Here is a 14,197-nt window from a genome sequence, read left to right as displayed (position 1 = left end):
TTAGAACTGGCCTACAACAACCCACGCTTGACGTAAGAGGCGACTAACGGGATCGGGATGTTCGCTTACTTGGTTGACACATGTCGCCCTATACCATAGATATACATAGACAGCGGCCGGTGCTGTTAATCTTTGGGTTGTTTGGGGATATGCGATTATTTACTCCCGCCATACAGGTGAAATGATATAATTGTAAGGTGTTAAACAACATCCACACACCAGTTCGAATTCAGTCAGAGCTTTGTCTTATAATGGGGTCAATGTCACGCGAAGATGATGAAGACGCATGCCACCTAAGAATATGCGAAAATAACCTACGGTGTGTTCTCTATACATATTTATACATATTTATTCTCTGTTTAATTCATACAGTCGGCACGTGCACATGCAAGGGCGTTCCCTCGTTACTAAATAAACTGTCTATCATATGCTCACCCAACCCTTATTAAAACGAAACACGCCCTTTTAAGCGAATGCGCACAATCACATCACGCTGTCGACAAACATAATATACTTGCATTAGACTGTCACATGAACGTGTCTTTTCAAACCCTACTTCAACTTTGACTACATCTACACCCATTACATTCAAACCTGTACTGAGATGTCAACCCATGTGGGTAGATGAAGAGCTGATACCTCGACTGACGAGAGCCGCCGTTTTTTAAAACACACAAGGGTGTAACGGTTTACTAAGAGGGTGTGGCAGGGGTGTGGTGTGTGTAGACTTAATATGTTATCAATCATTTTTTTTAAATGAGATCATTCATCGTGACATATTCCCCGATGTATGTATTACACTGACAATAAATATAGAATAGTACTCAATACTTCTGTAGTAACGGTTTGAACTGACTCAGTGGCCATTGAAATATTTCTCTGGGTCAACTCAGTAGTTAATAATACGGTCTATACTGACTTTTCGTGTTATACATATATTGTAGTTAATAAACTGTAAGGGAAAAGTGAATGTACACCCATATTTCAGGTTGGCTAAACGGAAAATAATCGAGAAATGGTTCAGAAATGTGATCATATATTTGATTTGAGTATCATCTGATTAACGCTGACCCTCTGAACATATATTATTTTGATGGAAACAAATAATTCCCATCAAATTAAAAAGGAGACCCGGTTAGATGGGAGATGAAAGAATTGGTAAAATCTGGATTTGCTTCATTTAGGACTTTGACACAACAGAAGCAATATACTGCGGTCCAGGCAAAAGCGTCACGGGGGTGAATGCCCCTATAAAATGCATAGTAGAATGATTAGGTTACAACAAGTAACATGCACATGGCGTCTCCGATAGGGGGTGGGGTGAGGTGGGGGTGGGGGTGGGGTGGGGTTGACGCAGTTTCACAGTAGCAGTAATGATCTGCCTAAGTGTGAAGTGCAGAGTGTATATTGTACTTATCTTGATGATGATGTTTTAGACTGTTCTAAGCTTGTGATGTTTCGTTGTTTTGACATTACCATATATCATTATCGTGTCAGAGTTATGTTTACAGCTGTAGCTATTCCACAAATTGGAAATAAACCCAAGAACATAAAAAAGTAACGAATCTCGAAAATCCTCCTAAATCATTAAAAACGTTGTATCGAACTTTGACGTGTCGAACTGTGATGTATCGAACCGTGATGTGTCTAACGCATTCTTTTCTACAATTAAAACCTGGTCCATGCGTCGATCCGAAGACCCGGGTTCGATCCCCACATGGGTGCAATATGTGAAGCTCATTTCTTTCGCCCCTAAATGGAATCAAAACAATGTTGTTGTTTTTTCTCACCGCATTGAAATGGAAATGTAAAAACCATAATTGGAAGTATATGTATTGCCACATCCGTTATTCATAACAGATAAGGTACAATCATACAAAATGTCGGACAGGCAGATGAAAAAAAAAAGAAGACACTGAAGTCGTGCACGAGGAAGGTGACACGGTGTGCACGCCACCATTGCACAAACATTCTGTAAGATCATGCATTGCTCTGTAATACTGTTGTTTACAGGTCAAAAAGTGAAGCAAGTACTATACACCACGGTCCGGACCACTGACCTATTTCGGACTCAATCAAAACATGGCCAAGTTTTCTATGGAACACAATCTGGGCCAAAATTGCATCACCACACGTGCCGCTTTCACAACTCAAGATTGCATTGTGTTTCATGCAAACTATCGTTATGAAACACGTAAAACTAGATATCATGTTCTAAAACTAAAATATCCATATGGAGTCTGGTTTTACGCCGCTTTTGCCAGTTTTAGAGCAATATCACGGGTGGTGTGGATAAAATCAGTCTCCCCAAACTTCCTTTCAAAACGAAAATGAAAGCAAAACATATAATTATTTTTTCAAAACTTAAATAAAAAAGCATCATGTGTAAAGGTGTGGGTGGGCGGTGGTGTTGACGAACCATATGGAACTCATATATTAATTCATTGTTTTTAGTTACACTAATAAAGTAAATGCGCATAAAAGTCGTAGGCCAAAGGACAAAGGAAAAGTACGACTAACTTTTTCTTCACGCGTAGTTAATGTATTTCTACACCCACACCAACTAAGGTCTAAAATTCTTGGTCAGTTAAGTCTCTTGTTTAATGGTACTTAAAATAGTGGAGTAAGGGAGTGAGGTTTGTTTTACATAGCTTTTAGCAATATTCCAGTAATATCACGAACGGGGGACACCAGAAATGGGCTTCACACATTGTACCCATATGAGGAATCGAACCTGGGTCTTCGGCGTGACGAGCGAACGCTTTAACCGCTTTGCTTTGCTCAACTATATGTTGTTTAGTGATTTAGTTGAAATATGCATGTTTGCTGTCAGGGGAAGCATTGTGTCTGACAGAACCTGCAAGCTCTGCAACTTTGGGTCAGTTTGGATCACTCTGAATTCATTTTCACACTTGAGTAAACGGTACGTTTGTCAGCCTCCCTGGGTACAATATCATACCTAAGTACAATATCCGTGCAGTTGAAATCATCACAAAAAAGCAGTGTCAAATCTTGCATAATTGTAACAAAGTAAGAGACAACAACCAGAAATACAAGGATGTAGACGCTTCTTTATTGTTCAACTCCGTCACATAGTCACCTGGGAGAGAGAGAGGGAGAGAAAAGGCCTGGGTAGTAGTCTGCCTGATTATTGAGACCTCCTCTTTATACGCTAGCCATGCTCGGCCAGAGGTTTTCTGCACTGCCCAGTGACTATTATCCAGGGGATTTCTACACTGTCACTGGTCACTCTTATTACACTGGCTAGAGTCTACTGTACGGAGCAATTGTCCACTCATGTGGAGTTACGGGGAGCTACCCTACACTGACCATTTGGTCATTGTTTTGAGTTTCTACACGCGGGTTATGGCCCCTACATCAACCCCGATTCTCCGGGTTAGACATGGCTTCTTCTCGCCCCCTTTCGTTAAAATGGATTTGTTAATGTCATGGCCCACTGAGTCCACTTTGTTACATAATTCATTACACATACTTTTAGACAAACAAGAAAGATGGAAATTCGCGTTGAGCAACAAGGAAAATACATTTTCTCCAGTATAATATGTCTACGAATGAGGTTTCTAATTTCACATCTTGGGCAGTGGTGTTGTACGTCATGTCACATAGCAGAAGCATACATGAAGCAAGACCGGCGAAGATCCAGAAGATCCAGAAGATCCAGAACAAACAAAATGTAATTGTGGAGATTAAAAATATAATAACATGTTGTATGAATTCATTTTGGCCCCGGTTATCATCCATATGTTACATGTGTGCTCTTGCTCTTCCCAATGACGTCATATGACGGCAGCATTGACGTCAATGGAAGCCTTGTGGCAACGTTATCTCGCTTTATCTCGCGTTATCTGTGAGATAACGTTGGTACGGCCGCTGCGGTGACACTGGCGATTGTTCATCGTATCATTACAACTCATTGTGTGTAATTCATGTTCTGAACGAGTCGGGTCGTGCGAATATTTGTAGTATTATCTTGTAGTAGCTACAAACATCTTGAGTATATTAGCACTATATCTCCTGTTTTATGTATGTTTGGGTTTGTGTTTGCACTCCACACTAAGAACATCCCAAATAGCTGATGTTGCAAAGATACCCTTGAAATGTCGGGTTAGAATTGATCTTCAGCAACCCATACGTGACGTAATGTTGAGTCGACTAACGGTACCCATTGGCTAAGCTTGCTGACTTGGATGACACGTGTCATCGTATTCCAAATACATAGATAATTCATAAAGATGTTGATCACTTGATTGTCTGACCCAGACTTTACAGACCGTCGCCATACAGCTGGATTATTGCAACGTAAAACTACACGTGTTTACTCACTTCAGATGTCACAGGCTTAGGAGACCAATTACAGTCTGTAGCTTATGAACTAGACCGGACGAATTCTTGCTTGATGAGAAACTATTGATTCCTCACCTCACTCAGAATAGTATACTCTGTCATTGTTATGATTCCATATATTCCAAACACCAGGCAGGGTAACAACAAATACCATCTTTTGGTATCAGGTGACATGGCATCGAACCGACCTGTCGCCCTTTGCCCATTTGACCGCGGATGCTGTCTGTTACTAAATATAGCGGTTCTGGGGTAGCCTAGTGGTGAAAGCATTCGCTCGTCACGCTGAAGACCCGGGTTCGGTTCCCCACATGGGTACATTGTGTGAAGCCCATTTCTGGTGTCTCACGTCGTAATATTGTTGGAACATTGCTAAAAGCGGCTTAAAACGAAACTCACTCGCTGCTAAATGGAAACAATACAATGCTGTTTTTGCGTATGGTCATTACATGTGTTGTGTGTGAGTTTACCATGTACGCAACAGGCAGTTATTCGCAATGATTGAACTAAATAAACGACAGCAGCATGTGTCGGAAATGCTCTGAAAAAACCCTGAATCAACGCGTGACTAGCTCCGGACATTACACTGCCACTGTCAATTAATCAGTCAATCAGCACACCTGGAGAAGTTGGAACACCTGCACATTTAATAACACCACAGTGTATATTCCCTGTCATATTCTCGCTAATTTCCCATTAGTATTTGTTACATATGTATATTTTGTCACTTACTGAACTGTATACATAGTTATATGTGTACCTGCCTTTGATGACTGGTACAGGTATTTATCATATTGTGTTGTCACAGACGGCGATTCATATTGACTGTGGGAAAAAAGCAAGGGAAATAATGTCCTAGATTTGGGTAGGAAAATAGGACATTGGGAAAAAGTCATATACTAAAAAAAGTATTGATAATGTATTCATTAACAAGTCAAAACAATATTATCATAAAAAACACAGCATAAATTTCTCTAAACGATGTTTGAACCTAACACAATTAATGCTTTATTCAATGTCAGGTATGACACATTTTAAAGTGAACAGATCACACAGCTCTCCTCTGCATCAGCATTACACCAGCACCCGTTGAACAAACAATCACATTTAATCCAATAATTCTTTAACATTGAAGAAGTGAGATTAGTTTTATAGCGCACTCAGCAATATTCCACCTATATGACATCGACCTTTAAACAATCTAGTCTGGAACAGACAATCAAGTGATCAATAGTATGAGCATCGATCTGTGCAACTGGAAACCGAAGGCATATGTCAACCAAGTCAGCGAGGCTGACCACCCGATCCCGGTTGTCGCCTTTTGCGTAATTCTTTAAGAACTGAATAACTTACAATATGTCCATTCCTCCTGTCCTTTGATCATAAGATCCCACTGATTACACTATCACAGTGAAAGAAATAATTAACTTGAAATAATTAAATGAAATAATTTTTATAAATAACTGGTGAACAGGACGTTTTTCCATGACTTTTTTCCTGTGAATTTTTTTCCATGACTTTTTTTCCAATCACCTTATCACCTTCATAAACAGATGTCTGTGCTGATAGATGATATATTGCAATTGAACAAAGGACTGCAATTAGCATTTAGTAATTTGATCATGAACGTATCACATTTGATCATGGATAAGGTTAGCCGCTGCTATTCCGATGACATTAATCCCTAATGACATTCGTTATCAGGACCAGTTAAACATTTTAGTAATTCGAATTTACTGATTAACAACAAACTTACAACAACATATTGCACATCAGACTTTTGACATGAGTATGTAAAAAGGTAATACAAATGCATGTATTTATGATACAAACAGCAAATGTAGGTTCGAATCCTGGATGGATCTCAGCTCCCAAAAGAACTAGAAGTTGTATTGTACCGAGAAAATGTAATCCCAATACCACATGGGGTGAATAAGCAAATATACTGACGCGCAAAAGAAGGAACACAACTCGTTGTTCACTTTCCAAAAATAACGTAAATAATCTGACGAGCAAAACTTAACACGTATTTCTCACAAAGCACAGACACCCTTTACAGTGTCACAGCATGGGACATCATGAAAACCATTTTTTCTGAATCCTATGTGAATGATATGCAAAATATAAACACAATCGATTGCATTTTGCGGCACACCTGTAAAAGGCACAGCTGTATACCCAGATTATGGGCAACCGATCAAAGACGAGCCACTTAATGCTGTTTGTTTTCTGGGGTTTTTTTTGGTTGTTTTTTTTTTTTGAAAAAAAAAAAGATCTTAAGGCATTGTTTGGAAACATGCTGTCTTCTGTGAAGAACCTAATCTCCGGTCTTCTTACGTAATCAAGGGTCTTGTCTTGAAGCTCTTTGGGACGATGCAGCTGAGATAAATGAGGTGTCTTGTGTACATCACCTGTATTTTAGAATGAATTATCACACAATGGTTCTCAGATAATGCCAGGTTTACCCCATTTACACACAACACAGACTAGTAGACTTCCTGAAAGAACCTTTTGGTTTTCTGTTTTGCATCTCTGAACTCCACAGCTTCACCTGAACCGGTCTCTCAACATACAAAGACAACCTCTTCAGCCAAGTCAACGGTGAACCCAGGAATCAGTCAGTGCTCACCACACAACACAATGGTTCTGGTGACAATTTCGGCTCCTTCCCCTGAAATAATGCCCAACCTCATACAAAAGTGAATTACCGCCCAACTGAAGAACAAATCAATCCCAGTCTGACACTTACAAGAATTAATCGGTGACATAAAAATCAAAGATATGAATCGATAGGACCTGGTTTACTCTCGTCATTCACTCAGGTCATTCACTTTGGTCATTCACTCAGGTCATTCACTCAGGTCATTCAGTCATTCACTCAGGTCATTCACTCAGGTCATTCACTCAGGTCATTCACTCAGGTCATTCACTCAGGGCCTTCACTCAGGTCATTCACTCAGGTAATTCAGTCATTCACTCAGGTCATTCACTCAGGTCATTCACTCATGTCATTCACTCAGGTCATCCAGTCATTCACTCAGGTCATTCACTCATGTCATTCACTCAGGTCATTCACTCATTCACTCATGTCATTCACTCAGGTCATTCACTCAGGTAATTCAGTCATTCACTCAGGTCATTCACTCAGGTCATACACTCAGGTCATTCACTCAGGTCATTCACTCAGGTCATTCAGTCATTCACTCAGGTCATTCACTCAGGTCATTCACTTAGGTGAATGACCATTTACCGTCTGTGTACCCATTGTGGGGAAATGATCACGTTTATATTTGACGTTTTCATAACGTTGTTTCAAATTTGAATTTAAAAGGAACTGTTCGAAATGTTGTTTCCTAACCAACCATGTTAATTATTTTAACGGGAGCACTTGTCATCAACGCCATATACATGCACGAAGGCGCGATATTTTGTAACGGAGGAGCAGGTATAGTAACATGAAGAGAGACCCTGTGGAGTCAGTGAGTGAGTTAAGTCCGCACTCAGCAATATTCCAGCTGTATGGCGGCGGTCTGTAAATAATCGAATTTGGAACAGACAATCCAGTGATCAACAACATGAACATCTATCTGCGCAATTGGGAACCGATTACATCTGTCAACCGAATCATCCATCCTGACCACCGCTTAGTCACCTCTTACGACATGCAGAGTCGTATTTTGTGGCAAGCTTGGGTTGTGACGTCAGGTTATGATGACACGTGATATACAGAAGTTCCCCACCTAGAAACAAGTTACGGTCCCTGGGGCCTCTCCTAACCCTAATATTATATTTATTCAGATATCAATGAAAATATATGCTGAACGTTAAACGTGTGGGAATTACTTTGCACGATCTACTCGCCGAAGACAATCTTGACTAGACGTTGTGGTACTATTAAATACTTTTCCGAGTGAGTTTTACGCGGTTTTAACTATATTCCTGCAAGATCACGGTGCACCGGTGCGAGGAATCGAACCCCAATCTTCGAGGTGACGAGCGAACGCTTTAACCCCGAAGCTATCCCATCGCCCCTACTTTTCCGCAAGCCACTGACTCATTCATATTACGAGACGACGGTGTTGCCCAGTGGTTAAAGCGTTCGGTCGTAACTCTGAAGACCAGGGTTCGATTCCCCACTGAAGAAAATGCGGTTTCTTTTGATGAAGGATACATATAAACAAAAATACTGTTTCTATAAATCTCAGGATATATACTGAACGGCAAAACAAGCGCACTGATAGCGGTTTCTTAAACTACACACTTTAATTCGCTCTAATTAACGATCAAAACGGAGGACTGCTTACAAACTTGACAATTATGGTTAACACATTTTCGGAAATCACACTTAGAGTTCACACAAACAAATTCACAAAAAAATGGTACCACTAAGATACCTTTAAGTCGGTATCGTGTGTGGCATCCATGGTGATTGATGACGTCATTGCGTCGTCTATACATCATGTGAATTAGCCGGTTAATGAAGACCATAGACTCTTGGGTCCGCACACTGTCAAATGCCCGATCGAGTCCAGCCGGAGTTGTTGACCTTGGTTTGAGGTTATTCAGTCTTTCAGTCGCCTTCCTTCCAGTGGACTTAGGTGCAGGCCATTGAAGGATTGGATATTATGTTGTCTTTGGAAGTGAATTCTTATTGTGGCAGAGTGGGAACGAGCGTTGTCTCCCTGGAAGATGTAATTTCTGTGACGTTCCAAATGTGAGGAGTTATAGCGAGCAGCTGTCACGCCTTACGTTAGTCCTGGACCGTGATTCTTGAACGCCAAGGAGCCATCTAACTGGTTAAGACCGATTGCATCCCATAAAATGACTCCTGGGTCACCCCACGAGCCTCTGTCAGCAAAACACACTTCGAAACACCGTTCCCATACCTCCGCTATTCTCTCCTCTGCCGTCGACCGTGAAAACAAATACCGGCTTTCATCAGTTCTCCATAGCTGATAACGTCAATTTTGATGCTGAGTTGTCCAAGAGGCGACTAACGGGATTACATGGTCAGGCTCTCAGACTTAGTTGACACATTTCATCGGTTCCCAATTGCACAGATCGATGCCCATGTTGATGCACTGGAAAGTCTGGCCTAGACTCGATTATTTACAGATCCCAGCCATATATTGCAGAGTGAGCGTAAAACTAACTCCATCCCTCACTCACTCACATACATGTTTGTCTGGAATGTAGGATCTGATGACGCCTCTTTGTAGCAGTGTTACCAGAAGCGGTAACTAGTTAACGTGTCCAATGAAATTAAAGAATTTTACATGAAGTAAGATAATGATAAATATTTGACCAGTAATGGTTTTCGAATTCTTTTCGCACAGTTAAAATATTGACAGTTAAGACCGAAAGACTTGACGTCAAAATGATCAACTCATTTTCATAAGTTAGTTAAATGCTCATTTAATGTGTGTTACAATTTAGATGCGAAAAGGACGTTCAGCTTCCCAATACATCTGGTTATGTACGTTGCTCAGACGTCGATTTCAGCATCGGAAGTCACGTAATGAATTTTATTTGAATGTGTAACGACAAAGAGGGAAGTGCACTACTGTGCGGGATATCTCACACGGGTCGTTGTGAAGGATTGTGTGAGCGTTTCTGTCAGTGTGTTTCATGACAGCGTCCAACCAGAGTCTTCAACATCCACAGAATGCTCGTGAAAGGACTGTCGTTTGGACCGACATTTGTGGTTATACTTGAGTATACTTGAGAAATACTTGAGTGGTTCAATCCTAAACTATAATCCCACACCTAAAACACCGCATATGTGTTTTAAAAGATATTGGTGTCGTGATTTCTACAAGTATTTAACGTTTAGTGAGCTCGTATGGCTTTGCGGTGCTTTTATCAATATTCCAGCAATATCCTGGCGGGGGCTACCTATATTTGGGTTTCACACACTGTGCCTATGTGGGGAATTGAACCCGGGTCTTCGGCGTGACGTTGCTGGGATATTGTTAAAAGCTGCATAAAATCCTTCTCATTCATGGAACAATTCCGTTAAAATTTTGTACGGTCCTGGACTGGATTGAAGACGTCTGTAAACTATAGAATGAGGGATTTAGTTGGGGTCTAAAGCTATTTTGAACACTTTGTCCATTAACATTAATTTCAGCTTGGCCAGGAGAGAGTGACTATGCTGCAGGTGTCAGATATTTACTATTTGGGTGGAATCCATGTTAAAGCTGGAAACGGTCAGGGTGATGTGGGATTCAAAGCCATAATCATAGGATTCTGGTTTGTCTAAGGGATGCATCTGTGCTCAGTGTATTATGGTGTTGATAGGACTGGACACACCACGTCCCTCATTAAACATAAAAAGTATAGTCTAAGAGCTGGGCAGGACAAGCTGGATGGGCTGACTACACTACTCAGTTCCAGATAGGGGCAAGTTTGTTGTGAATGAGGACGGTTTATGCTGCTTTAGAAAATATTCACTAGAATTGATCTTCAGTGACCCATGTTTGTCATAAGAGTCAGCTAACTTTGGTCTCTCTGCTCATGCTGTTGATCACTAGATTGTCTGTTCCAGACTGTTGTCATACAGCTGGAATTTGGTGAGTGTGGCGCAAAACCAAACTCACTCACTCACTCAGAAAATATTCCAGTTAAATTGCATCATGTGAGCAAAATATGGAAGGATAGTCAAGGAGGATCAAGTCTCACACATCTACCAGTGTGGTGAAATCTGCCATGACCAGAATGCTGCAACAGAATGCTATGCTACATAATTACAAGTAATACATGCTTGAGAGATGAGAACATGATTTGTGTATCATGGAAACATATCTCATCATCCCTCTCAGCAATGGCATAGTATTCAGTAACTCAGAGTAATACTCATTTTGTGAAGCATGAATATCTAGGGTACAAATGTGTCATTGTATTCCAATTGCGAAGATTGATGCTCATGAGGTTGATCACTGGCTTGTCTGACTCGATTATTTATAAACCTCTGTGATGAAGCTGGAATTTTGCTGACTGCCACATTAAACAAACCAACAAATAAACTTCATCTTTGAAAAAATTCCCATGTGATAAAAGGAAGGGCTAGGACTGGTAACCTGGATTCCGGGACGGGTGGTTAATGAGCTAGACAAATATCTGCATGCTAAGTTTTACAGGTTTAAGCTTAAGGTCTGATAAAATAATTTGTTTGCATATAATCCTTTAACGAAACACTATGGTTATCCTCTGAGTGTGTCCTGACTAAACACAACTACAATTACTATCATGTAATAAATCGATAACATGGTCAACAATAATCAACAAAACACAAAAAGATAAACACCAATAAAGAATCATCATCTATACGAGACTTTTATTTACATATCATCAACATAATTTGATGTATGTGTACATCTAATCAAAATACAATAAAATCAATATTATACAATATGACAATATCATACAATATGTCAATATTATACAATATTATCAACTCATCTTCTACAAACTATATTCACAAACATGGTAAGTGATAATAAGACTCAATTGAACACTGTGTCCAAAAATAACTTGAGAGAGTGGGGGGTCAGATTTAACACTGCTTTCAAGGTATTTCACCTGATTTAAGATCTAACCATGATAGAGCAGGGCTGGCTCAGGAGATCAATAATCCAAAATATTGTCAATAGGAGAAATTATTACGATTATAGATACAAAATTGGGGTCATCACACATACAGGATTATGATAAAACAAAGTGTTAATTTACTCACACAATACAGAAAGCTGTGTTTATATTCATAAGCTGCTTCCAAATTATGTTCAGGACACTGTTTTGTTACTGGCAAACAAGGATAAGTTGAGCACTGCCCTGCCAACTGACCCATATTAGCATGTACGAGTGCCACCCTCTGGCACTTGCGATTGTGAGCGAAGGGGCCCCAGGTGGTCCACGATCAAGAGTAGTGTATTACTAGCTTCAGAGTTCGCATTAATGCAGAAACATGCACTTTTTATGCAAAAAAAATGCAAAAAATATTCAGATTCTGATCTACTTAATTTGAAAAAGTTCCTTAAAACAGCAACAGAAAAAAACAAATATATATATCAGCACTGGACTTGCTACACTGACCACGTGACCATAGCTTTTCCTATGAGAAACCTACACGCGGAATCAGTCTAATTGTAATGTATTGCATGTGCACTAGCCTACATGTTTACCTCTCACAAACCAAATGGTTTTGCTCATTGCCATTCACCGCCAACTACTTATAAAGCTATTTTCTGTGCTGGTCCAACTTATCTTTGTTTGCCAGCAGTAATCCAATGTGGCAGTTTTGATCTTACTTACTTCTCTAATATGTTACTGATAACAGAAAGATACTTATCAATTGATCTCCATACCCTAAATCAATAGCCAGTTCTAGATAACAGCTTAAAGTGAAAGGAATTAGTGCTGATTCTGTTAATACCATCACACCTGTGATGCAAATGTCCGATATTTTCCTGTTTTATGAACCCCACATTGGTGAAATCCACAAGCAAAAGTTTGGTGCTGACTATCATAGAATACAATATATGGAGAATAAGTATTTTATACAATAATCATAAGTTTTGGGCATGACAAAAAGGGAAGTAACTCAATAAAGAGAATTGTGGTAGTGAAGACGATGAAAATACTGATACCCAAATGCTACAGAGTATTTATTGTCTCACAGAGATGAGCATGACAACAGCAAATCATGTCTTCATGTCAGTAGGATTCCACACAATAATCTTGACAAATATTCATTTACGACAATTTAATTCAGGTAACTGAAAAGTTAGACATTTCACCATACATACACCGAAAAGATGTTGCTAGAGGCAGCTTTTCATCCTCTTTTTTGATCATATGTGCAGTGAATTTGACTTCAAAACTAAACTTTTGAAATTTGAAAGAAAATACATATCCTGTCAATTTCCACAGACATGCTAGCTATATCTGACTTAGTTTTTCCAAGCATTTAGTTGCATCTTTCAGCTTGCCTACAAGGTCTTGCAATTGTTCAAGAGAGCAGGAAAACTGGACTTCTTGTAATTCACTATTCCCAGGCTGTTCTGTCTTTAAGCTGATGAGGTACACTGGCTCATTCACCTTGTCAAGATGATTGTTCTTGATGTAGTAGTCCAACCTCCAGTCAATATCAACAATGTGAGGAGGACTATTTCCTACACTTCCAAGTATGATTTGAAGAGAAGCTTTCTGTGCCAGGAATGTTGTATTGAAAGTGTTTATTCTCTCTGTTGAGAATTTACAGTCTTCAAGTATAGAACCAATTGTCTCACTCTCAGAGTCATGCTTTGCTGCTTCAATAATGAGAGTCACGAGCCCTGAGTAAGCGGCTTTTAATGAAGGCTTATCCACATCCTTCATATCAGGGTGACCAGAGACAGCATCTCTCAGTCTCGAGTCAAGAACACCTTGACACGCTTTGCTTACAAGTGTTTTGAAACATTTGTCGGGGATTCTGGAACTGTCTCCAGCAAGAGAAAGGTTTTCCACGACACTAGGAGCAAGTTCCATCGTAAGTAAAACTTTTCAATGAGATCATGTGACACGCCCACTGACCTGAATTTCAATGTCTGTTAATGTTTCGCCTCGAACTGCCGCACACAATGACTATTTTTCTACGTATTTGTGATCATATGAAAACATGTCACCGCATAACAATACGTAGATTCATATGTTCGTGTTCAATCGGTCCTCCTCCAGGATATTGACACAAAACCAGCATCAATCAACCACTCTCGGTCTGCATGCAGAGGTTAAGGTTGTCGAAGGCTCTATAGCGCGTCATTTGTTGATATATGTGCTCTCAGCGAAGCCTAAT

General features: G+C 39.9%; 1 protein-coding gene across 1 annotated transcript; it reads right to left on the bottom strand.

Moving 5' to 3' along the window:
• Positions 1-11,678: 11,678 nt before the first annotated feature.
• On the bottom strand, positions 11,679-14,121 carry LOC137266010 (COMM domain-containing protein 3-like). The gene has a single exon (XM_067801510.1). The coding sequence runs from the start codon at positions 13,888-13,890 to the stop codon at positions 13,303-13,305; it is 588 nt and encodes a 195-aa protein (XP_067657611.1). The 5' UTR covers positions 13,891-14,121; the 3' UTR covers positions 11,679-13,302.
• Between the last annotated feature and the right edge of the window lie 76 nt (positions 14,122-14,197).

This window comes from Haliotis asinina, chromosome 15, assembly GCF_037392515.1.
Source record: "Haliotis asinina isolate JCU_RB_2024 chromosome 15, JCU_Hal_asi_v2, whole genome shotgun sequence".
Classification (NCBI taxonomy): Eukaryota; Metazoa; Mollusca; class Gastropoda; order Lepetellida; family Haliotidae; genus Haliotis; species Haliotis asinina.
The sequence above is the reverse complement of the archived record's forward strand: the minus strand, read 5'-3'. Positions and strand labels throughout refer to the sequence as shown.

Coding starts and splice junctions, on each gene's coding strand:
- LOC137266010 (XM_067801510.1), bottom strand. CDS start 13,890: ATGGAACTTGCTCCTAGTGTCGTGGAAAACCTTTCTCTTGCTGGAGAC.